The sequence below is a fragment of the Megalobrama amblycephala genome, linkage group LG3, assembly GCF_018812025.1.
Source record: "Megalobrama amblycephala isolate DHTTF-2021 linkage group LG3, ASM1881202v1, whole genome shotgun sequence".
NCBI classification, from domain to species: Eukaryota; Metazoa; Chordata; class Actinopteri; order Cypriniformes; family Xenocyprididae; genus Megalobrama; species Megalobrama amblycephala.
In genome coordinates, this window is record NC_063046.1 from 5,744,462 (window position 1) to 5,767,526 (window position 23,065).

Sequence of the window (23,065 nt, forward strand, 5' to 3'; positions counted from 1 at the left end):
TCGCAATTGCGACTTTATATCTCAGAATTCTGACTTTATATCACGCAATTGCGACTTTATATCTCAGAATTCTGACTTTATAACTCGCAATTGCGACTTTATATCTCAGAATTCTGACTTTTTATCACGCAATTGCGACTTTATATCTCAGAATTCTGACTTTTTATCACGCAATTGCGACTTTATATCTCAGAATTCTGACTTTATAACTCGCAATTGCGACTTTATATCTCAGAATTCTGACTTTATAACTCGCAATTGCGACTTTATATCTCAGAATTCTGACTTTTTATCACGCAATTGCGACTTTATATCTCAGAATTCTGACTTTATAACTCGCAATTGCGACTTTATATCTCAGAATTCTGACATTATAACTCGCAATTGCGACTTTATATCTCAGAATTCTGACTTTTTATCATGCAATTGCGACTTTATATCTCAGAATTCTGACTTTATAACTCGCAATTGTGAGATATAAACTCGCAATTGCGAGTTAAAAAGTCAGAATTCTGAGATAAAAAGTCGCAATTCATCTTTTTTTTTTTTTTAGTGGCTTTTTTTTTTTTTTGTGGCGGAAACGGGCTTCCATAAGTCGTCTTTCTTTCTTTAATATAAACAGATATTTCTTTAATATAAACAGTAACATTCTTGTCAATCATTTATTTCAAAAAATGCTTTTCCAATTAAGTTTCTGTAGTTGTGTTTTTCTTTTTTATTAATCTACTACTCTTATAGATAAGAAATGTACTTCCAGCATCAAAGTTGCATTATTCTAAAGGTGCATCAATGCATCGAAAGGAAGAGAGTTACAGTAATATAAAGTTCCAGGTGTTCAACCAAAGGAACACTAACCACCATAATGGTGAGTTAAAAAAAAAACATTTTAGGAAAATTAACATCAGTTTTTTTTTTCAAATTGTTCAGTTGTATTGACAATCAAATATTTCAGATGACTTTAGGAAATGCAAATGTAACAGAAAAATAACTGCAGAAGTGGAAATGAGTGAAAAGTTTATTAAGAATTGCCCCCCCCTCCTTTTTTTTTTTTTTTTTTTTTTTTTTTTTGCTTGACAAAATAAATGGTACTCAAACGAATCAATTGCTCTTGTGTTTTCTGAGTAAAAGAGGCATAATCTAAGTTAAGACATTAAGTAAAGTTAACTAAAAAGTGTTAGTTGGAATCACTGTAGGATTTTACAGTGTAGTAAGTTAGTGTGCCATTTCGAACACAGCCTCTTCATCTGGTCAGTGAGTTCTAGGAAATCTAGTCCATGTTAGAATGACAGTGAACAAGACGGGAGTACCCTCTGGTGGACATACACACCAGCTAGTGATCGTAACATAGCTTTTATTGCTGAATCAAAACTATAAAATCTGTTTTCTGTATTGATAAAAATGCCTCATCAAGTGTGACTTTAGCAGTGACTTGTTTACATTGTATACATTTTGTTTACATTTTATTTCATGCAGCTGAAATTTTCCATGTTTTGTAAGTCATATTTTATCTTAAATATCAAACAAACACATCAGCAATCAAATGTAAATTGTACATATTTGTTACATTTCATTGTAACATCACTTCACTTCTCCCTTTCTAAGAATAATCCAGATTTCATTCTACTGAGACACAAATAATATTATTCTCAGGATCTGCTGCTCACTGAATCACATTCAACCAGTTATTGCTATAGATAAAATGAGTGAAAAACATAAAGACACATAAACATGCCAGATTTGCAAAGAGATTCTTAAAACACACATATATTGTGTTTGTATTTTAGACATAAAAAATATTAAACATGAATGTTAGAAAACTTTGAAAAGATCACATTATGTCATGATAATTAATATACAGAAATAAAACACAATTAGTAGATTCAGTCAGAAATTACTAAAGATCAAATGAAAGTAATTATGAAAACAGTGAATGTAATAAACATTCACCTTTCTTTTCACTCTTAATTGCAGATGAAGTTGAGTCTGTCAGTCTCAGGACGGCTGATCCAGCGCTGATCTCCTGCAGACTGAACTGCTCCTTTTCTCTTCTCGAGGTTGCAGTCTTCCGGTTCTACTCCGTTCCCTGTAGCCCAGTTCTGATAGCACACGATCTCTCCGCTCAACCAGAGCCACATGTTCATAAGGCAGTAGTTGTGTAAACCCAACCACACCGCCTCAGTAGACGCCCATTTGACCACATTCATCACGTCACGCTGAATCTCTTCTGAATGAACCGAGACCAGATCCACATGATTCTGTCTGCAGTATCTCAGAGCTTCAGACCACGTCATCTTCTCTTTGATCAGAATCAGTTTTTCTGGACACAGAACAAACCACAAGCAGAAACTAGAGAGAGACTGATCAAAAACAACATGCAGAACAAACACTGTGGAGGAATTTGTCATGTCAGACATGTAGTGTGTACTTTAAGATATCTGGAGGTGATGGATGGATTGTGTGTGTTTGTGAGGATCTGCTCACCTTCATGACACACAAAAGGATATTGGTTGTTGCAAAAGACGTCATTCCAATCTCTCAGAGCGTCATTATCAGTGATCGCTACACAGTCTTTATTTCCAGGTTCACCAGACCTCCAGTATCTGAATAAGGAGTCACTCTGATCTGACCACTGCCATGAGTCTCTGAACAGACCGATCCAGACATCATCAGATATGTGATTATCATTGATGAACTGCTGAAGCTGTTGATTCTCATTCTGGTTCCTCACACTGACCAGATCAATGTGATTCTGTCTGCAGTAACTCTGAGCGTCTCTCCAATTAATCATCTGATTGACAAAGATGAGTCCTGTGTTTGCTTTAAGAAAAACAAATGGAAACAGATTCATGAATCAGTTTGTTCATTATTCTTATGCTGCTTTATGGTTTGGATGTAAGCAGGAGCAGCAGTGGAAACATCAGAAACACTTTGACTGATTTTGATGATATAACACTAACATTTGTGAATTTTTGTGATAATTTTAATATAACTTTATATTTAACTGTTATGTTTTGTTACACATTTATGTAGAGTACTTGATTTAGACACATGAATGAATCAAGCAATATCACACAGTTCAAGGCATTCAGTTTATTACATCTACTTTTTTATTATTATTTTTATTTTCAAAACCAAATGATTATATCATATTTTTATATGGGTCACAAGTAACACAATAAAATCACACTGACAAGAATTGAACTTTGTTCTGTTTATAAATATCAAAATGGAGCAAGTTCTTTTATGCCTATATGTTAAAACTGTATGCACACCTTAATTTATTATAAATGATGTTGGTCAAAACAATGTTTTAATATATATTTTTTATTTATAATTCACAGTATAAAGTTTGTTGAAAAAATAATTCTCTATGCTCTCTAATGTCAGATTCCCACATCAACAACAACAAAAAGATCAACATGTGTTCAATATCGCTTTGAAAGTGTGGACAAACATCCACAGTCTCCACAGTATATTTATGTCTACATTAAAAAGCAGCAGCATTTATTATTGCATAACAATTTTGCACAGTATAGAGTGTATCTTTTAAAAATGTATGTTTATTGGCATTGTAGTGATCTGAACTCACCATTGTTAGATGAATTGCAGATGAAAGTCTGGCTGTTGCTACATCACAAATCATGCCATTGTCCATTCTTCATCACAGCACACTCATCATCTGGTTATCCAGGTCCCCAGTTCAAATAGAGCACAGGATCACCTGAAGACCACTGCCATTTATCAACACCCGTCTTCTTCAGCCCAATCCAGACATAGTTATGAGGATTAGCACTCACTCTCTTCACCTCGTTCATGTCGTTCATGTTGTCAACGGTGGCCAGATCTGTGTATTTCTCTCTGCAGTATCTCTGAGCTTCAGTCCAGCTCTTCATCTCATTTATAAAGTGATACTGACGCTGAACACATTCAGATACGGAGCAGAGAGCTGTGAAAGAGAGGGTTTGATTTAATGCTTTTCATAACAGAGTCAAACCTGATGAAACTATAAACCATCAATAAAACAACAAACACACTCACCAATGAGAAGAAGAATGAAATATAGAGTTTGCTCCATTTCTGAGGAAGAAACACATTGAAAAACTCAGATAATCCCATATTCATCTTGGAGTAAAACATGATCATGTCATTGAAAACATATATTAACATCTCAAAGTCTAGTTGTGTTTGAAGAATGAACATGTGAGTTGTTCTTACTTTAGAGGTCGTGTGTTTCTGTCCTGAGTCTGATGTTTCTGTCTGCAGCTTTAAACAGTGCGATTATTATATCTGCTCTCATCCCTCATTCAGAACATCATTTTCACATAATTTGTTTATTTCTCTTTAAAAAGAAAGAAAAAAACTTTTGACATTTTGGACAGGAGACCACAGCAGACATTCACAACAGAGACGAGATAAAGACATTAAAGTGCTCATATTGTGCTTTCATTCCCCTGAAGTTCATTTATAATGTTAGTAAAGGTTGTTGGACTCTCATTATCCCACTGAAATAATAACATCATCTTCTGCTGCTGCTGTTTCAGTCTTATTTCCTCTAAATACTTGATTGTGATTGGCTGGAATATTAAAATATTGCTACATTTTTTTTTATAATTCGTCTCTTTGTGAAAATGTTTCTTTTGTTTCATTTCATACTCTTGCTGTTTACTGTTTCATTGTTTATAAAACATGAACACATTTGCATGTAAACACATCCTCATCACTCATTTGCTTATGTCCACATTTAGACATTCAGGGTGGACAATATTTACATCTCTGACATGAAACAGAAGGATAAACAATGAGTGTTATTGTTCTAGTCATATTTCATCCAGTCTTATTCATCTGTTCGTTTTATTTCAACAACAGGAAAGTTACTCTATAACTGTGTCTCAATTCAGAGCTGTCCACGAAGGTCGAAGCGAGAGTTGTTAAATGAGACACTTTATCCTACAGATGATTTCCTGTTTACATCACCAGCTGTTTGTTTGTAAGAAAATGGCAGGTGATGTATCTCAAACTGATTTTCACCCAAACTACGGGTCGTTCCACACCCATAAGATCTTCGTTCATCTTCAGAACACAAATTAAGATATTTTTGATGAAATCCAAGAGGTATATGACTCGTCCATAGCAATATAATCAACACTTTCAAGGTCCAGAACAGTACTAAAGACATCGACTTTAATGACTTTATTCAACAATCTCTTCTCTTCTGTGTCATTCTCATGCGCTGTTTACGTTCAGCACTTCCAGGTTACGTCTGAATGCCGGATCAGTACTGGCTGAGGCTGATCACATGAGCAGCATGATGTATTCGTGTGATGCTGATGCAGGAGCCGGCCAATAATGAGTCGGCGTTCTGATGTAGAATGGAAACATTTGTCAATATATGCTTTAGAGCAGATGAAGTAAGCCTTTTTCTCTATGTTGTGTGCTTTTTGTACACGAGGCCAGAGCAGTGCACGGGACGCTTTTTCTTCTCTTGTCAGGTCTTCTCCAATCCGTAATTTGACTTCTTTGAAGTAGTCGCTATTTTTTTGCACTTTTCCAAATGAAGTTTCTCACCCAACGCAGCACAAAAAGGATGATAATGACCCTCGCTCGACCCGACACCGGCCTGCACAATCTGTGAGCTTCATCCACCGCCTCACTCATCTTTACCGCAAGCTCAGGTAACACTCCCCTGCATATCTCCATCACCTTGAACTTGACATTTTCTGTTTCTGGAACTCCATAAAGTTGGAGACACCACCTCCACCTCTGCTTCAATGATCGTGTTTTCCGACTGATATAATTGTTGCTTGTTCAGTAACTTTGGCTGTTAGTTCGACTTCAGATTTCTGCAAATCCACAATTTCTGCCTTGACAAAAGGAGGGATGATTTCAGCTCTTCAATGGTGTTTGAATTTGTCTTGATCATTTCTTCAAGGGAGTCATAACATAAGAGTTATGCATATTTGCCGTGCTGTCCGGGGGAGGGCTCCGAGCTCGGAAATTTTGGCCCGAACCCAGAGTACTCCTCCAAATGCAAAAGAGCAAAGGACAGCCACTAGACCAAATAACCCCCCAAAAACCCTAAGATTGGAGAGCTGGTGTTTCAAGAAGCCTGGTTGTTGAACAAGGAGGGCCCATGTTGCCTCTGATGGGGGCAGCTCGTTGCGTTGGGTGGACGGGCCTTAATGGACGTTGTCGATTGATGGACGGAGGGAGGAGTGGTGAGGTTCAACAACCAGCCTAAAGGGCCTATGGAGCCTCCAACGGGAGTGGCTTGTGGTGTCGGGTGAACAGGCCCTATCGGCCGACTGCAGAATGAAAGAATTTAGAATACACGACCCAGAGAGTTTTCGCAGCTTCCGATGGGAGTTCAATACTCACAGCAATGGACAGGTACTGGGAAACTCTACCAGGAGAGCTTTTGTGGTGACCGTTTAGATCAATACTCGCTGGACGGAGAAAGAAATGCTGTCAGACAAACAGAGGTAAGTCTGCTGTATTTATACCTCTTGTCATGGTTGCATTGATTAACTGAATGCTCTCCACCTGAGCTAGTTAGGTTAATTATCTGCACCTGTTCCTCCTGAACCTAGTTAATAAAACATCATAACGAGAGATTAACTTTAGATTTCTTTGACGCTGGGATATTTGTCTGTGTTCACAGGAGAGTTGTAAACAGCCCGCCAACATTGATCTGTGTTCTGTTAAGATGATTTCACACTATTCAAAGGTGTTTTTTATTTACTCAGTTACATGAAAATGTAGATTGGCTTTTGGCTCTAATCGGATGGCATTGTGTTTTTTGGGGCTGATTCAACATGTACATCAGGCCGTCCATGGGAGGGAGAACTCTGATTGGCTGTTCAGTTTAATGAATGAGTCAGCACAAGAATAATAGCAAAACAGTGAGCAAACAAGTCAAAACTGTACAGACAGAAGGCTTTTCTAATTTTATGTCATCTTACCTGAGTGTTCCTGGTGAATATTTTAATAATAACATGAGCCAAGTAGAATATAGAAAGTGATCAGAATGACTGATATTCAAAACGGGAAGCACGCGCTGCTTTGTTTATAGTTTGTTTATCCGTGTCATGGATGGTGTTTTTTTTTTGTTTGTTTTTTTTTATGTTTATAGTTTCATATTTATAGTCATTGTCATGTGTCATGTTCCTGTTTGCCATGTTCTTCCCTTGTTCGTCATGTTCTAGTCATGTGATCCTGCCATGTGCTCCCCTTGTCATGTTAGGTTGTCATTGGTTAATTGTCTTGATTATGTTCACAGGTGTGTGTCGTCTAGTCATTAGTAGTGTGTATTTAAGCCCTCATGTTTGCCATGTGTCTTTGTCAAGTATTGTCAGTGTAACCATTGTGGGTCCTGGCCATGCCATGCTAAGTTAAGCCGAGTTCAGACTGCATGATTTTCAAAGTAGTTGGGTCACTGTTCTTTTCACACTGCTTGACTATCTTGGCCAGCATTCAGTCGCTGCTGTGTTCAAACTAGTGATGGGCAGAGCGAGGCTTCATGAAACACTGAAGCAGTTGAATCAAATGTGCCGTGATGATTCGAGGCTTCGAAACAATCTGACACCCGACTCCATGGAGACCCCTAGTGGTCAGAACAGTGTAAATGCAACAAAACTCAAGCTAAACATGCAGTAAAAACACCTTTTACAAATCTATTGCAAATGTTTTATTGAAAGTAAAATCTATCAAATGCAATTAACTAATTCTCTAATAAGATTACATATAGAGTGACTGTATATGTGTTCTTTTATCATTTTTCAAGGCTTGTTTCTCTGTTCCATGGTTCAAGCTAAACAGGCAAATAAGAGATTAATAACTATCATTATTCATTTTAAATATTCTAATGTCTAATTAAAACATCTACAAATTTATAAAACTGATCAGAGATCAGGTAAAACCCATAGACACTTGTTCAATGATTCTCAGTGAATCTGCATGATTCATGGGTTAACTTTATCATCGCCCTCTACCGGTGAACCACTGAAATTTCGAACTGTTTTGAAATGTTTCGAAACAGTGATGATGTAATGAAGCCTCGTTTACTAAAATCACGTGACTTTGGCAGTTTGATACACGCTCCGAATCACTGATTCGAAACAAATGATTCATGAAGCTTCGGTTCATTACTCAAAGCTTTTAACACAGTGCGCGTTAGCGACATCTGGTGGTCATGATTGTTTTCTTCACCATATCTAAATCATCGCAGAACTGATATGGTTTGATAAAACACGTGACCAAAGATTTGGAAGTCTGTGATGTACAGAATCACTCTTGTCTTGAATCAGTTCTATCTAATCTGATCTAATCTCATCTAAATTAATTTGTGACAATGAGACCACCACTCACATCATGTGTAACATGATCAAAAGATTCACATATTGATCAATAATATAAAATACACAATGATGTGATCATAACTGACATGAGTAGTTACATTTTTTTGGGTGAGCTGTTTAACCCTATGTTCTTTTCGGGGTCTCTGAGACCCCAGCAATAAAACATGATTAAATGCATTTGACTTTATGCATCGATCAGGTGAAGCGCCAGTTTTTTCAAACCAGCTGTCTCGATTTTCCAATACTGCATGATGTTCGAAGCTTCAAACGTCATCAATCACGTGGTATTGTCATTTCGATACAAGCATACGGTCTGTGATACAATAGTGCTTTGAAAACTGCGACAGAGCATCGGTATCAACCATCCCATCGTTAAAGTCCCCGTGAACCGGAAGTTGCATCGACTTTTCTCCAGTGTTGATGTATTTCCAAGTGAAAGGGAATATTGAATAGAGGGAAGGGTTTTACTTTAGCGCTCCTCCTCTCCATCTCTCGCTCATAGCAGACTAACCAACCCGATCTCACGGCAGTTCGTACGTATTTTACGAGGTGGCTAAAGGTGCGTTCACGCGGCCTCGTAATTCCTGTAGTTACGAGATTCTAGCTTGTAAAATGCGTTCACGTCCTCGTAGAGATCGTAATTACAGCTTGTAAGCTGGGAGTTTTCTGAAAGCTCCCACATGTACCACCTGACCGCTGTAGATTCATTTAGGCGTTGATAGTGATGCCATGGAAACGCTTAATTCCCAGTCAAAGGACGTGAACAGCTCCGAATATAACGTCACGTGTTGCCATTTCAAGATACCGGTAAATACGAGGTGACGTGAACGCAGCTTAATTCGTATGAATTCATACGAATGACCTACCCCAAACCCCGCCCCTAAACCTAACCATCACTGGGGTTTAGACAAATTGTACGAATTTGTACGAGTGAGATCGTATGAATTTATACGAATTAGCCACCTCGTAAAATACATACAAATTGGTCGTGAAATAGCGTTGGACTAACGGTTGGAGGAGAGCGGTTTAAGGGTTTTCAACCCAAGCCGTCAAACTGACGTTATCAGAGAAGGAACGCCATTCAGACCAGAAGTAACTTTTCAGATTTGTATTAAAGATTACCATGACAAACAATTTTTTAATCTCCTTACACACAGGTGCAGAAGACGTGTGCTAGTTGACAGTCGGGCTGTAGTCCTGTCTATGTGTTCAAGCACAGTGTTTTGCCCCGACACGAGGCGACAGCACTGTCAGCTTTCATCAGTGCTAGTTTTTTGGCGACGGTTTGGTGTGCCCCTGCCTTACCTGCTACCCAAGTAAGTTCGAGATTAATTAATTGTTTTTTCGGGCTTGTTTTTAGCTTTGTTCATCGCCATGGTTACTTAACGCTACACGGCTAACCTGCCTAGAGATCACAAACCCAAACTGGACCAATCAGTTTGTGAGTAAAGTGACATTATAATTACTTGTAAATCATATATACAATATATTCATATAATTATTGTATTAATTGGCAAGTAAACTTGCTTTTTAATGAATTTAAATATAATACATGCATTCATATATAATGCTTTTAAACAACCTATATTCATTTGAGCTAAAACTATATTTATTAGGCCTATTGCTTTGATTTTCATCATACATTGATATCGTCTGATATTTTCTTTCAGCTGCCTTCTCAAACTTTCACTGCAGCAGCAGTGTTTATTTCTGCCTTTTAAATGCGTTTAATTTCATGATAACTTTAAACAATCTCTTCAGAAGAGATTCATTGCACGGCTCTCACGCAAGAAGTGAATCAAACGGATGCTCTCTGTGTGATTGGCTGTTTGCCGCATATGTCACACTTTCAGGTGCAAAACTATAGATCAAACCTGAACGTTGAACGTTTATGTTGAACCTGATCTAAACCAGGTTGGACTTATCTTAATTGTCAACCCTACTCTGAAACTCAGAGTTTGTTCAGCTAGCTTCATGCAACAGGCTTCAGCCAAACCCACCAATGATAAATCTTTAATGTTAAGTCCCATACTGTCAGGGTTATATTCTGTTTTGTCTTTGTTTTCATTGTGTTCACCTTCTGTTTTAGTTTAAGTTTAGCTTAACAATCAGTGTTTCCTTTAGTTGAGCAGTTTGTCCATTGTGGACAGGATTTGAGGATGCTGATTGGCTTAATTTTATATCATATCTTGAATGTTTACAGAAACTGTCTACACTGTGATTTCTGTATTGCCTCAGACCTTAATTTGAAATGTGCTGACAGGCAGAGGGGAGGGAAAAAAACATAAAAGTCATAAAATGTCATTAAAAAAAAAAAACAAATAATGTTGTAACTTAATGTATACAATTGGCCTATTAAAATATAGTGAATTGAATCAAAAGAAAATACCAATTTTAGCATTTCTGTGATATATTTATTTCAGTATATGTCAAAGAAAATTACATTAAGCAGCCACTCGCATACAGAAAAACAGGAAAAGTTTATGCTTTTGTTTTCTGATTTCTAAAACATCAAGGAAATAAAGGTAAGAAGTCCTGATATACAATTATATGAGATTATATGAGAATTACATATACAATTAAATGAGTGCAGTAAGCTAAAATGCTTCCTTTATTGCTTCTTAAAAAGCTTCTGTGAGCATTACTCAAACTAGTGATATTGATTCAGATATGTCATTATGAAAGCCCAGAATATAGTTATCATCACCTAATCTTTGCTATTAATATACATATATCTATGATTGAAGAACATATTGAGAGTTACAAACCACCACCTCTCATACAATAACTCTTAGTTGTCAGTGTTTGGCTGTTCAGAATTTGGGTGTATTGCATCTCGCAGTGTATCTAGAATAGCTTGAAGCTCCTCTGTTGTCTGCTTGATTTTTGTCACAAATTTCATGGTCTCAGACTTCAGCTCTTCAGCTTGTTGAGCGTCTGCGGGCAGCAGATTTGTTGCTTCGCTGTGCTCTGATGTCTGGCCGGTCGACCCCGTGGTTTGGTTGCTGGTGGATTCTGATTCGCGTTGACTCTCTCTTAAAGCGTAATCTTGACGGATGTTGTGGATTTCTCTGGAGTCGAGAAAAACAAAGAAGACGTCAACCGCAACAAAAAGTGCAGATAAAACCCCTGTAGCTGCTTCAGCCACTCGAACGGCTCTCGCAGCCTGAGCCGCAACTTTCCCAACATTTACAACTTCAATTATGCGGAGAATCTCTGGAATTCCTCCCAGTCCTCGGCCAATTCGAACTCCAGCATTTGCCCCGGCTTGTGCATTGGAAAATGACTCGTTGCTTGTGGAAAACTGGTTTTGTAAAGTTTCCATTGCAATTTGAATGTTTTGGATACAGCAAACTGTGGACATCATTTTTTCTTGGAACTCTTTTATGATCGTTTTGATCTTTTGTCGGTTTGTTCGCTGGTTAACCATGTTTGTTATGTTGCTCACACCAGATGTTACTCCACCAGCTACTGCTGTACCGATTCCCACTCCTGTTACTATCAGAGATGCTCCGAGAGTAAATGGAGAGAGAATAAGTCCAACTATAGATGTGATTCCTCCAGCCAATCCTACTACACCTCCTGTAAGACTGCCTACAGTTGTGTTGAAATGGACTCTTTCCAAATCATCAGCCAGGGCTCTCAGTTGCTCTAGTGTCCTATAAAGAGTCCTAATAGTTTGCATGTTCTAGAAAAAAAAAGAGAGGCAAATTTCGTCAAAGAAAATTTTTGTTTGTTCAATGCTTATTTTTTTTTTTCATTTTGTTTAGAAACAGTGCCAATCTGTACTTTGTATAGCAAACTAAATAAACAATTAAATATTTTAATAAGGTAACTCACCTTTTCACAAAGATAATTAATGATGAAAGGTCTGGTCAAGATCTCACTGACAGACGGACGACTCGCTGGATCAGCCTGAAGAGTGTCTGTTACCAGCTGACGAAGATCCTCAGAGAAGGTCTCAGGAAGAGCTTCATAGGAGGATGTGAGTATCTTTTTAACTGTCTCAACTGTAAGTATTGCAGGAAACTAAACACAAACAGACACAAAAAAATGGTATACAGATCTTGTATTTATCTTGTAAATCTTGTATTTATCAGTGAGCTCAAACAAAAACATCCAACCTGTATTCCCACTGAGAAACAGCAACAACAAAACATGTGGTTCATCCTAATGTCAAAAACGTGTTTCTCTAAACTCTCTGGGATTTGAACCTTTGTCTGTAATATTGTAAATGCAATATTCCAACTGTAAAGAAATGGGACAACCTTGACATGTTGAACAATTACTTTGGTTTGAAAATGTCTTGGTTGATGGTTGATTGTTTTGTCTCAGTAGGAATTTAAGTCATATTTTTTGCATGAGCCAACTTTTATGATTTTTCAAACTGGTTAATCTATGCAATTTGTAGTTGATACTGCATTGGAATTTCTTAATACATTATATTAAATTTCCTGCAATATATTATACCATCATCATTTTAATCTGTTGACTCTCTTTCTATATGATGAAAGGAAAAATCTCACCGCACACTTCAGCATGCACAGCTCATAGATGACACACCCCAAACTCCAGATTTCACTGTGAAAGTGAAGAGTTTAAGAATTTATTTATATAAGTATTCAGTTTGAAAAAAATATATATAAAATACATATGTATTAATAGCAAGTCAATATTACAATTTGAGAATGTTTATTACGTTTTCTCATCATAAGGTCTGTCATTCAAAATCTCAGGTGCAACATATGAAGAAGGTTTATTTCCTGCTGTTTGCTCTTCAGTGATCCTGATAGAAATGGGAAGATATGGTACAGAATACAGATCATAAAGCACACACGTATATGAAGCAGTGTTGAAGTTAATACATAGTTCAGTCATGAAACTCTAGAGGGCGCAGGCTGACAGGTCTTTAACGCAAGCTGATAATTACTGTGTTAAACTACTGGCACAAGCTGATTGGTCCATGTCACATCAGCAGCCAATGAGCTTGTTGCTCACACATTTAAATGGCTGGTGGTTACATTCACTATAGCAGTTTGCAGCATGCTTCAGAGTTCCTCTAAAACCCTCCACCTTCCCAGCTCCACCTGTATAGATCTGCTATGGGTTACTGATATATGCTATTTGTGCGGCAGCACTATGTCTTACTCATGTCTTACTACTGAAAAAAAGAAAAAAGAAAAGACAAGCAGAAACATAAGAACTACAACTGATTTCAGGCACAGCCTTAGATGAAATAAACTGAAGATAAAAGACATTAAATCTCTGAAGATCTGATTAAACAACTCCACAAACAGCATTACCAGCTTCACTTCTGACTAACCAGACTGACTTTATTTTGTCATTCATCCACATAAGCTCTTTTTAAGAATTAACAGAGGTTTAAATGTTGATGATTTGTTTTGTTTGACATTACCATCAACATCTAAACCTCTGTTAATTCTTAAAAAGAGCTTGTGTTTTAAACGAAATACCATGAGGAAAAAACAAACCTGTGGTCTCAGACTAACACAGGGTCTGCTAAAATTATAGGATATTGGAAAATAATAATGTCTTTTCTGTTAACCAAATGTATCGACACATTATTATGCTTCTTTTTAATCTTATTGCTTCAATGCAAATGAACAAGCATGCCATCATTTGTTGCCTAGTGACGTGTATCAAGTCAAGTCAGCCAAATATGCACAGATTCTGCGCAATGCGCTGTATTTAATATATCATGATAACTCACGAGTTGAGTTTTTGTGATAAATCTGCGCAGATTTGGCTTACACGAACTTCCCCAGCAAAGTGAGTAAACCTAATAAGTAACCCGCCAAATTGGCTAGTGATTTGAAAGCGTTACCCGCCACAGCTGATTTTTATCCGCATTTGCCGGATTGACGGGTGTTAATTTCAAACCCTGTATACACAGCCTAAAATTAACACTCATAACAGTGTATGAAACTGTGTCAGTCCCCAGATGGCCAGTAACATTTTTATGAATTCTAACAATGCAATGTTGTGAGAATGTGAACAAAGGTGAACAACGCTCTGTACAGTTAACAGGTCAGTGCTACATCATCACAAACGTTTAAGCCTTTGCAAAGTAAATATTCAAGCATTAGAACAGGAAATTTGTTACACGCACTATGTGGGAAGTTCAACATCTGAAACATCCAAAGTGCGCACCCTGAAACCTGTGCTTGAACGGACAAATTCACACACAAATTATGTCAAAAAATGCCCTTCTCAGGGAGTATCCTAAACTCGGTTATGTCTCCGGTAATGTCTTCAGTGGTTTTAATGGTTTTTGTTTCATGGCTGATAAAAAATAGTTTTGGCTAGTAAAAAGTCACTGGTCATTGGCAGGTGTGAAAAATTAGTTTTATATATATAAAATATATATTTGTGCTGTATTTTTTGTATTATGTGTTGAAGAGTTCCTAACAAATCATGTTGTGTTCAAAGAAGCAAACAGTACCATTGATGAATCACTCCAAACTCTCCAAGACGGATGGTTCCAAACTCAGAGAAAAATATGCTCTGCCATAAGAAAACAGATATATTTTGTGAGTTTGCAGATGCCAGTAATGAGTGAAAGCATTTTCTAGAGATGCTCTGTCTATTTATTTTATTCTCATGCTTTTTACAGCACTGATAATTTTTTGCAACTTGATACTGCAGAATTTTAGCAAGTAGCCTATATATTTTCTGCCAGCCAACAGTGTGTGGAGTTTTAACAATTAAGTTGTATTTTTTTTTTTTTTATTATTATTGTAAATAAAATCACGTATGCATATATCTCATTAATACCATCAACTAAATGACAAAATCATGCACAGTAATACAAATCTTGGTATTTGTGTCCATGTGTATATTGTTCAGTTGTGTTCCCAGGACTCTTATTTTGATTTGTCATGGAATCTTACATGTATTTTTCCCTGTGGTTTATGCTGTGTTCACGCCATGATGCTATTACCGTAAATATGAGATGACAACACGTGATGCTGTACTCTGAGCTGAAATCTAACCTACAGCAGTCACACGGTACAAGTCTGAGCTCTTAGAAATTTGAGTTTACAAGCTGTAATTAGAAGTTCTGTGAGGATGTGAATGCTTTCTTCAAGTCGTAATCTCATAATTATGGTAATGCCAACATGGCGTAAACACACCTTTATTTTGTTTACTGTAGTTTTTGTTCAACTGTGTATTGTTTAATTGCTCATTATCTCTTGCTTTTAAAGCCCTGTGATTCATCTTTGTCAGTTGTTGACTCAGCAAGTGTGTTTGTCTGAGTTGTTGCATTTACAGTTTCCATTGGATTGTTTTACGTCCTGGATTTCTTCTCAATTTCTCAACCACTCTTAATGTATGCTGCTGCTTTATATTCATAATAATTAGTGTTTTCAAATCACACATGAAAATAAACAAGTGTAAAGCCAAATTAGATACATTTTCAGAGAACTTTAACTGGATTATAGGCTCCAGCACTCCATTGATACATTTATTTATACTCCACTGATCCCATATATATGAAATGTGTACTGTAGATTAACTGAATTGAATCTTTACCTCAGGCTGCGGGTTTTTATGCAGGATCCATTGATCATGCAGGTACTTTAAAGCCATGCATATTTTCACAATCCAGTCCAGAATCTGTAAATCGGAAAATTAAAAATATTATTATGTTAAAGGGGTAGTATTTGATATGGTCAGTAAGCGGTTAAAATTATTCGTAATAGCACACACCTGTCTATATAAGGCTGAACGGCTGAAAATGTATATCAGAGAAAAAAACAAAGTGACCAACATATGGGATATGAATACTTTGAGATGCATTCATGTTTCACTGTTATGTGGGAAACTGGTTGTCCAGTTGTTCCCTGACGTACCTCTCAGGATGAACTTTTTATATAGGGTTGGGTTGCTTTAAAAGATCCTTTCCACCTTATTCCGACACCCCATGATGTTTTGCGTGAATTATGGGTGTAACTTAAGCTGTAAATAATGGCTCGGCCTAGGTACACAATAGTACGTTTTGTTTAGGTTTTTTTTTTTTAACTGGGTAAAATGAGATGACATTATTCTACTCACTCTTCAACCATCAGACATTAAAAAAGACATTTAAAAAGTGTAAAAGCATCAACAAGGTACTTTCAATGGACCATGAAAAAGCCTGATTCTTTCCATAGCAATAACGGATGAGTTAAATTTCACTGTAGTAATATATATCTGTATTGTTACATACATTGTGTTAATCAAAAATGTTCATTAACTTCAGAATTGTGTGATACTATTTTCATTTTTACAGATAATAAATTGTATTTACCTGTGAAAACAAACCTGGAAAGAGATGTGAGGCTTTGAGGAGAAAAACAAGAGATTCTTCGTTCCTTCGAGTGAATTATTAATGGTGAAAACGACTAAAAATTACACAGAGACCATTTTCAAAACCTTCTACTTTGAAACCTGTTTTCAAAAGTTTGCATTTTCAGGCACCCAAAACAATGTTGTCGTGTAAATGATTGGCCAAAACCGAACAGACCACAAATATGCAGTATATGTTGTCCTTTTTTTCTCACTATTACAACGGAATTCAAAGGGGGAAAAAGAAAATCATGAGGAAAAGAATGCAGCGACTGAAAAGATATTTTTATTATAGTATGTCATGGTTTTGAATGGAAGTTCCCCAAACCGGAAGTGCCACCCATAATTTAAAAAACAGAAGGATCGTCAGGAATAAGGTGGATAGATCACTGTTTCTTAATCATGCTCTTGGACAGTTAACACCCTAGAGTTTTCCTTCAACCTGCTCTGGAAGTTTCTAGTAATCCTAATGACCTTGATTAGCTGATTCAGATTTTTACATTAGGGTTGAAGCTAGTTTAATAAATCATGCTAATGCCGTGAAGGACATCTCCGCTCCTGTAGAGCCAGTGTCCTGCAGATTTCAGCTCCAAAACAAAATCGAGCACACCTGTGTTTTTATTTTTAAGTAATCCTGAAGATTCTTCAAGTGTGATTGATTGGAGTTAAAATCAGTAAAAACCAGGAGCAGTTTCCAATACCTGTGCTAATGGGTAAAGTTTCACCATCAATCCACAATCATACCTCATTTTCAGAAAACGTTAATTTTCCCTCCTTTTTGTTTTTGATTTTCTCAGCGAGGTCTCCACCCTCACAGTGCTCCATTACAAGATACGCACAGTCCGAATCTGAAAACAGATTTGTTAGTTTAAAATCATTTAAAATTACTAATTAAAATACTAATATTTAATAATTAACTGAGCCTTGAATGTAGCTAATGTAGAATGTATATGAACAGAATTCATTTTAAATTTTCTCTCCACCTGTGATGATTTCCTTGTGTTGGATGATGTGTGGATGATTGAGCTGGAGGAGGAAGTCTGATTCTCCCTAAATACAGACAGAAACTCATATGCAGTCATATGCACTCCATGCAATAAGTTGTTTTGAAGCAGATTTACATTAATAAAGAGGCAAGCCATTTTTTGTTGTAAAATTCATGTTTAATAATATGTGTGGGCTATAAGAATTTATCTTTTTCTCCACTGAACTCTCAAATCTCATTATAATCAAACTAACTTACCTGGTTTGTGCTCAACTTTTTAATGACAAACTGATCACCACCTTCATTTTTCACCAGGATCTTATTCTCCTTTTCACTCACTAGAGTGTAGCCATGGTCTTTTAGAGCTGACAGATTACTCCCCATTGCTTAAAATTTCTGCAAAGACAAATGTTTAAGAAGAGAATTTAGAAATACTGGGAGCAAAACCCTGTGTGTTTCTGTCTTTAGAAATGGTTATTATCTTTAGTAATATTCCTTCTTTTAAGACTTCCGATATCTATATTTGTTCACTGAATAGAAAGCAGTAGTTAAGTTTCACTTTGACAGATATTTGGGAGTGGCGAATACAGGCTTGTGGTTTTCAAAAAAAAAAAAAAAAATTGTGTGTTATATAACAACATTCCTCTTTTAAAAGTAATTTAGTATAAAAGATCTGTTAAATAAATGAAACAATTAATGAATAAATAAGTGATTTAGTGAATGAATAAATGCAGTTGTCAATGTTTTACTAAAAACACCCCAGTGCCATAGGATATTAAAACCTGTTCCTTTAAAAGTCAGCACTTTTTTAAATTTTTTTAATTTTTTTTCACTTATTAAAACTCTTTCTTTGTTTCAAGCAGATCAAAAAGTTAAATCAATCTCATAGTGGAAGCTCTGATACTGTTGCTGCTTCTGTCTGTCCAGCTGAATTGCAGCACATGTAAACAATAAACAGAGCAGCAGTTTTATTTTGAATGATTCTCCCTCAGTAAACATCCATATGTAAACAATCTAATCAAGAATACTCACATTTCAGTGAAACACTGTTGCTTTGAATCAACTTTGTTATGTTGGAGGTTAAGATCTTCCCATTAGAATCTGTAGATCAAAAATTAAAACTACTTGACAAACATCTTCATCTGTCACTCAGTGTTGGAATTGAGATGGTAAGACAATATGTCAAGTTCAATGTCTCCTGATGTGTAGTATATATTATCTGTGTAATCTGTTTTGGAAATTAATATTGGTATTGCTATTTACCTGTTTCAGTGTTGTTATTAGCTTGTTTTTAAGTTAAAGCTATATGTGCTTGAATGCTTGAATAATTATGAAATGAAGTAATTGCAATACTTCCTTTGTTTGTTACAAGATAAGATGACTAAGCAACAGTTGTGAAAGTTTTTGAGTTTGATGATTGTAACCAACCACAAAGTTTAACAAGAAGGAACATAAGGATGAAGAGAGCATGTGGCAACCTAAAGTGGAGGTGAGCCAGACGAAGACTTCGGTGAAGAAGAGGAAGAGTGCTAGAAGAAGACGACAGTGTAGGCGACAGAGGAAGGACATCTGTCTTAGTAAGCAAGAGATACAGAGATTGATACGCCTACAGCAGGAAGAGTGGATCACATGCATTGATCAATTAACATAAAGTAACATAAAGTTGGAATTTCCCAAAAAATAGTATAAAAGTCTGAGGAGTAAAAGGCCTCCTCAGATGCTGCCTGCATTATGCGTAGAAGGACACCTGATACCCTAACGTGGGGCGCTTAACAGCATCTCCAATATTGCTGGGTAAAGCTAGATCATAGAGCTTTTTAGCTTAAGCTGATTTAAGTTTTATTTAGTTTTTATTGTGCATTAACTGCTTTGTATTGTAACCAATAACAGAGATATTTTATTGTTACATTTGCCTTCCGTGAGGCTTTACTTATAACTACAAACTGAGCCTCGATAAAGAACAACCACAAGGTAGTCTTCTACGTCATTCCTGAAGGGCAGGTGAGTATCCTAGGGTTAAAAGGTGTACTATAAATGGTCACACTGTCTAACATGGCGCCCAACTTGAGTGGCTTGAGGTTTGAGTTTTAAGTTGAAAGTGTAAAAACCACATTGAAGAGCTGCCTGTAAGACCCACATAGACCAATCCAGAAAGGATTCAGTTAGATACTAGTCCATAGGGAATTAGTATACTCCAGTCCAGAGAAAGGACTGAAGGGCCAGGAAACGGGATCGCTAACCATGAGACCTAGAGAGGGGTCTAGAGGGGTTATTTAGTTGAAAAACCTGTAGTAGGGGATGCCCTAATATGGCAGGTAAAAAAGCCCAGAGAAAATCCAATAATATCTTAATTCAAGCCTACACCTGGGGAGACTACCAGGTAAAAGCATGAGAGAAAATCTGAAGTTGCTTTAGCAATCATGCAGTGGACCAAAGAGTTAGGAAGTCACTATGGACATGAAGTGGCTATCAGAGGTGGGTAGAGTATCCAAAAACTGTACTCAAGTAAAAGTACAAGTACTTATAGAAATATTTACTCAAAGTAAAAGTGAAAGTAATAATCCTAATAGTTACTTGAGTAAGAGTAAAAAAGTATCCAATAAAAATCTTACTCAAGTAGCTCGTTACTAGTTACTTTTATTATATATATATATATATATATATATATATATATATATATACACACACACACAATAGCATGTTATTATTTAATGTTTATTATTTAAATAGATATTTAATTTATTTTCATAATTAGATATCTTTGCAACAAACAAACATAGAAGAGACAAGCATTATTTCTAGCATCTGTAACCCGAATGTATCGTTACTATATTAATAACGTATACAGCTAACGTTACATTTTAAAGAGAGAAAACTCTTTACATGTGCTCGCGCTCATATCTGAACTTGACACAAACAATGATCAAATACACATTGACGGATCTTCTTCGGTCTGTTCTCCAAAATGTAATCAAATGTATATTTCAGCAGGCGCGTGTAAACTGCTTAACTGTGTCAACGCAAAGCGTTCATTTTCAAGACGAACAGGTCGCTGGCGCCGCCATTGCGCAATAGTATATGTATAAATTAATGTATAAATTAAGATATATGCCCATAAAAACGGTAAAGAAATACTACATACTTTTGTTATAGTGACGTAATAATCTGTTTGGTTGTAAAATGTCGGCTATTGGCTTGGCTGTATCATGAAGTAAAATCAAATGAAATCGATAGGCCTACCTGTGGAATTGTTCACAGACAGCATACGCAGCTCAACTAATAAAGATCTTCATCGCTGGCAAACAACTGTATGCATTTGCAGATTTGCTTTTAATTGACTGTAGGTCCACTGCCACTTCATCCGCTCCGAGTGAGAAACCGCTTCAAACGATTCAGCTCGTACAGGAACTGAACAAATCATTCAAACTGATTCGCGAATCAATTTAGACAGCTTTACCAACTTGTTTGATCAAGTCTTTGAACAGAATCGACTCAAAAGAGTGATTCATTTGTGAATGTGGCATCATTCATGAAAAAAGAGACAGCGCGCATGGAATAAACTACTCATTTCTTAACATGTACAGTATTGAATTAAAATAAAGTAACGAGATGAACGTTGCCCATTGTAGCGTAGTAAAAGTACAGATTTTTCATTACAAATTTACTCAAGTTAAAGTAAAAGTACCCATATTTTAATCTACTCTAAAAAGTACAAATCTTCCAAAAAACTACTCAAGTAAATGTAACAAAGTAAATGTACTTCGTTACTACCCACCTCTGGTGGCTATCCAGTGCAAAACCTCAGATTCAGAGGGCATTATGAGCACAGTGTGTAAAAAAAAAAAAACATGGGGAAAACAAAGCTGTATACTATGAATGGGAAAAATTAAAGAAATCTCAGGGTGAAGTTCCAAATATGGAAAAGGATAGGATTTACTGGGAAGCAATGACAGACTTTAAAAATGCAAATTAAATCCTTCTTACTTTACCACCAGAAGAGGAAGACAGAGATAGTGTTATAACAACAGTAGAATCGCACTTACCTAGGGCTGCAGTTACAGAAATACAGGTACAGCAGATAATAATCCGAATCTATGAGGGTTGGATGGAACATACATCTGAAGGCATGGCAATAGTGTATGGAAATCCACAGATTAGCAATAGCTGGGGCAGTTTTTGGATGCTTAGGGGAAGATGCTCTTAAAGAGATAGAGATTATGAGAATCAGATTAGGTCCTCAGCCGGCAGGAACAATAAGAATTTTTAGAGGTTCTCTAGTGTGGCACATGTACTAACCGACAGTAGTACACAGACATGTACAGAAGAACAATCTGGAGAAGAGACTAGATTGTTAAAAAATAAATAAATAAATAAATAAATAATAATTAGAGAACCTAATAACAGAGGTGATAAAGAAATACAAATGTCCCCAATAGTGACAGGAAAATGTCTGGAGGAACTCGTAGCTGGAATAATAGAAATGTCCCAAGAAATTCAAATGACTATACATCTCCTTGTTAAAGAGAGAGATCAAGAGAAAAAAAAAAAAAAAAAAAAAAAAAAAAAAAAAATATATATATATATATATATATATATATATATATATATATATATATATGTATTATTAAACAGCAAAAAGAGAAGTACGAAGAAATGCCAAGGCTATCAGAAAACATAAGTAAGTTGAAACCTACTGCACCTTGGGAGGAATATCTTGAACCCCAAGAGGCAGAAGATCAAGGGTGACAATGGCTGTTAGACTCTATTAAGCAAAACACAACAGAAGAAGAGACTGACAGTCAAAGTAGTGAGTCTTCAGATAACAATCTTAGAGAAGTAAGGTTACGTAATAAGAGGGCAGGAAAGTTTGAGCTCAGGAGGGTGTAACATCAGATAAAGAACGATTGGCCTGAAGTAAACATCAAACGAGTGAAAGACAAAAAACCAACCAACAGAGAGAGAGGTAGATCATTAGAATGGAAGTGGGATAAAAAAATAATTGATGGATGCAGTCTAACGTATGGCCAAACAAGGTCAGCTAGTAGATCCCCATCAGCTAAAAGCATAGCTAAGGCAGAAGGATGGTCTAGGTCTGGAAAACTATATTACAGGAAGGTTAGTCCTATATGAGGAAGGCAGTTGGAGAAATGAATAAAATGTTAAAAACAGAAAATAGAGAGTTACAGCAGGCATTACAGTAGCCAGAATCCAAGGATAATATAGACAGTGAGTCAGCTACAGATGGAAGTGACAATTGGGAGGAGGAGCCCAGAGTACAAACTAGGAGAGTCAGGATTAAAGCATCCACACCAATTCCAGTGAAAAGAACAAATCCTAGATATCTCACATTTAATTCCTCAAAAGAGCCAAATGAAGA

The 23,065-nt window shown here is 36.4% G+C and overlaps 1 protein-coding gene and 1 pseudogene across 3 annotated transcripts; both read right to left on the minus strand.

Annotated features, from left to right (window-relative positions):
• Positions 1 to 1,946: 1,946 nt before the first annotated feature.
• LOC125264374 lies at positions 1,947 to 4,312 on the minus strand (annotated as a pseudogene).
• A 6,313-nt stretch (positions 4,313 to 10,625) lies between these two features.
• LOC125264351 (serine/threonine-protein kinase PLK4-like) lies at positions 10,626 to 23,061 on the minus strand. Of its 3 annotated transcripts, XM_048183602.1 has the most exons (12): positions 22,388 to 23,061; positions 21,732 to 21,887; positions 18,721 to 18,789; positions 17,947 to 18,084; positions 17,687 to 17,753; positions 17,448 to 17,551; positions 15,909 to 15,992; positions 14,818 to 14,879; positions 13,054 to 13,140; positions 12,881 to 12,935; positions 12,195 to 12,383; positions 10,626 to 12,042 (listed from the first exon to the last, which is right to left on the minus strand). In XM_048183602.1, the coding sequence occupies exons 4-12, from the start codon at positions 18,070 to 18,072 to the stop codon at positions 11,146 to 11,148; spliced, it is 1,671 nt and encodes a 556-aa protein (XP_048039559.1). In that variant the 5' UTR covers positions 18,073 to 18,084; positions 18,721 to 18,789; positions 21,732 to 21,887; positions 22,388 to 23,061; the 3' UTR covers positions 10,626 to 11,145. The 3 variants fall into 3 exon arrangements, with proteins under 3 accessions (XP_048039559.1, XP_048039560.1, XP_048039561.1); XM_048183603.1 differs by lacking the exon at positions 18,721 to 18,789; XM_048183604.1 differs by lacking the exons at positions 21,732 to 21,887; positions 22,388 to 23,061 and having other exon boundaries at positions 18,721 to 20,161.
• Between the last annotated feature and the right edge of the window lie 4 nt (positions 23,062 to 23,065).